The sequence below is a fragment of the Condylura cristata genome, unplaced genomic scaffold, assembly GCF_000260355.1.
Source record: "Condylura cristata isolate star-nosed mole 26May11 unplaced genomic scaffold, ConCri1.0 scaffold00010, whole genome shotgun sequence".
In the NCBI taxonomy this organism is placed as follows: domain Eukaryota; kingdom Metazoa; phylum Chordata; class Mammalia; order Eulipotyphla; family Talpidae; genus Condylura; species Condylura cristata.
Window position 1 is genome coordinate 18,446,439 of NW_004567111.1, and position 3,441 is coordinate 18,449,879.

At 40.2% G+C, this 3,441-nt stretch overlaps 1 protein-coding gene across 1 annotated transcript in view; it reads right to left on the minus strand.

Moving 5' to 3' along the window:
• SCEL (sciellin) overlaps positions 1-1,703 on the minus strand; it is a 73,648-nt gene extending 71,945 nt beyond the window's left edge. Inside the window, exons 1-2 of the mRNA XM_012723189.1 lie at positions 1,661-1,703; positions 909-1,026 (exon numbers count right to left, since the gene is read on the minus strand). Coding sequence (XP_012578643.1) covers positions 909-1,026; positions 1,661-1,703 — 161 coding nt within the window. The remainder of the gene's footprint in view (positions 1-908; positions 1,027-1,660) is intronic.
• Between the last annotated feature and the right edge of the window lie 1,738 nt (positions 1,704-3,441).

The window sequence follows — 3,441 nt, forward strand, 5'->3', positions numbered from 1 at the left end:
AAAAAAAAAAAGTCAGGAGAACCATTAGTTAATGGGAAGACAATGAGACATGTTAAAATCTCCATCAAGTAATAACTCTGTGCTATCGGACAAAGTACTTAACTTCTCTGAGTCTCAGTCCTCACCTGTGAAATGAGGCTACAACCCCAACCTCATGTGGTTGGTGTGGATTTAGTGATGGTTTAAATATAAAGTAACTAGTGTCAGTCCTATTACATAAAAAGAAATTTAAAATGCATATGCATATGTATATAAATGTATATCTGCTGGGAAAATGTCTGTTACAAGTCTCTATTATCAATGGAGTTACATGCCTATGTTCATCATTTTCATCTCTTCAAATATGTTGCTATTAGAAGCAAGGCTCAAAGCAAACAATAGTTCCTTGGTATTAAGTGTTTTTCCTTACAAACTCCAACACCACATTTACCCCTTCTAAGTGTTCAAGGTGTATGGCCAGTGGGGTTCAAGCAAGTTTGGGAATTAACCATTCTGCTTGCCCATATAGAAAGTTCAGATAACCTGCTATTAAATTTGTAAGGTACGTGTTTATTTCAACAGATGTGATCAGTATCCTTAGGAACGTCCCTACCAAGGACTAAATATGACTTTTTTGGAAACTGCAAAGTCATCTTTGCTTTCAGTTTATCAAGGAAGCGCCCATGTCTATTTACTTAAAACAATTAAACCTGCTTTCTTGCACTAATGACTCGCATTTGGTAAGTAGGCATTAACAATAGTAGAGATATTCTATCAGATTAAACCAATTGATGCTAACTAAAACGCACCAAAAATCAATCACGCAACACAGCATTTTGGAAAGAAAAATATTCACTTTCCACTAGTAGCTTCCCAGAGAATGACTCTCTTTACTCATCCACCCACTCAGCCTCTTCACAGGCTCTCACCGTTCTTCTTCAGGACGCTTCTTTATCCAGCTGTTATCTTGTAAAAAAGCTCTTCTTTTGTTCAACTCATGAAAACCCTGCTGCTTCAGTGTGGTCCCCTGAGTAGTGCTCTTCATATCTGTCCACAGAAAAGGGGAAAACCAGGAGAAGCAATTCCATAAACTCGAGCGTGTGTTTGTTGACCTGGATCTCTTAAGCGGTGCATCTGATTGGCCGCATCAATCTTCTAGACCGGCAAGTGAGTACTGTTTTAAAGTAGGATGTCCCAGCAAGAAAGAACAGATCCCACACCCCATCATCAGAGATAACATATAAAACTACACAGGTGCCAACCGAAACCACCAGTGCAGTTCAGGAGGCTCACGGGTCTGGGATAAACCAAGCCGGGATTTTGTGGGTTGCCATCTCACTCCGAGAATTATGACTAGGAAATCCACACAGGAATGTTTTCAAAGTGCCTGGTAAGTAATAGCCAGAAGTCCTAGTGTTTTGATTATGAAACAGTCACTTATTTGATCTCATGGGAGCCAGAAAGACAGACGTTCACACAAAGAAAGGACATTGTGGTCAATTTTTAAAAGAAATCTTCATGAGTAAAAACAGTAGTTGTTTCTTTTTGTTTTTGTTTTTAAGGCTAACTTAAGCAAAACTAATTAAATCAGACTGTTACCTCTAAGCATATCTAAAGTAAACAATTAGGAAAGTTGTTTTGCCACATTTTTGATTTTTCAAAGAAAGAGAAATATCATTACCTTTTGCAGTGGGAGGTGTTTTCCGCAAGGTGGAACAGGACATGTTGTCTTCCCGTGAGGATCTAAAAGGAAAACGCAGGAGAGAACACAGCAGTGACAGTAAGAATCTACAGGGAGCTTTCATGGCTAATGACATATTTTAAATAAGTCGACCAAGCCATATGATGTGGCCTAGAGAATATATGATAAAGTGCCCCCTAAGCATCTGAGAGTTCATCATCCCACTGTATTTATTTAGAGATGAAACGCCCAGAGCCGTGAGTGCCCCAGTGTTGTATAAGAAGCAACTGGCTAAACCAGGCTACCAATTCATTCATTTATTCAATCAATAAAGAAGCACTGAGTACTGATGGTGTGTCTGATGCTGAGCCAGACCTGACATTAAAAAGTTAAGGATGAGAAATATCTGGTCAGATCCACAGGGAAACAGAAATAGGGAACAGTCCCAGGATATATACACAGAACTCCCCAAGAACAGATCAACAGTCCCTTCTCTGGGGAAGCCAAAGTGAGCCCACGCTCCATATGTCCCAATAGAAAGGAAGCAGTCAGAGGCATGGAAATCAGAAGCCTGGGAAATATGCATGATTTTAGGCAACCACTGGGAAATCCCCGAGCTTCCCAGCCTTGATCAACCTTCATGGTCACCTTGTTAGGAGGTTAAGACTGTATATTTCTAGTTTGCCTGGAACTGATTAGTTTACCAGGACTGCATAAGAATTTTGTGAGTCCTGGGCACTTTTTCTTTCCAGAGCCTCTTCCTTCATGAAAACACTCAGAAATTTATATTTTATGACTACATTACTATAAAGATGAATATAAACTAGCTGGTTCCTTTATTATATATTCCTCACTTATAATTATTTTTATTACTGTGATGATCATATTTGTGTTTTTCTTTTGATGTCTAAATTAAATTAGAGTACTGTGGGTCACTAAAGATTTCTTGGACCATAAGCACTGACTTTTCTGCTTAAAAGATAAATCAGGGGCCCTCCCTGGTGGTGCCAGCAGGTTAAAGCACAGCACTGAGAAACTAAAGACACTGCAGCATGAGTTTGATCCCGGCCCCCCAAGGTGACCACATGGCACCGCAGACCTCTCCTGACCCGCCCGCTGCTCCCCTCAACAGTGCACTTCATTGATCTGCCTGTTCTGCTCCCTACTCTGTCTCTGGTGAATCCTCTCACCACCCCTGCACCTCTGACCTGTACCACAGCTCTGTCTGCATAAATAAATAAATCTTAAAAAAAAAAAAAGTATAAATCAAACTTGTCTGATCTCCTTGAATGGGTCTCCTTGAATGTGGGAACTTCAGATTTAAAATGGAAAAAGTCAAGGCCAAAAGCAGTGTGGGTCATCCTGGGTGGGGTATTATTTTTGCAAAGTTCATCCAATCATTGTGTTGATGTTGCAGTGGCACTAGGTCTCACGTCAAGCAAGTTCCAGGCCGGCTTTCTCATATCCAAGCTCTTTAATGGACCAGCTTACCTCCCTGTAAAATAAGGCTAGTAAAACCTGCATTGGACTTCATACAGTTGTGACTATTAACTGAATAGTGTATATAAAATCACTTTGTTAAACTACAAGTGCGGTTTGCACTTAAAGCAGTATTATCAGACAGCTGTTTATAGGTGCAAGTGTTACAGGTATAATTTGAGGCCCCATCAAAAAGTCCCTGTCTCCATGATGCAAATTAAAACCACAATGAGATACCACCTCACCCCAGTGAGAATGGCACATCTTCAAACAACTAGCAACAACAAATGTTGGCGAGGATG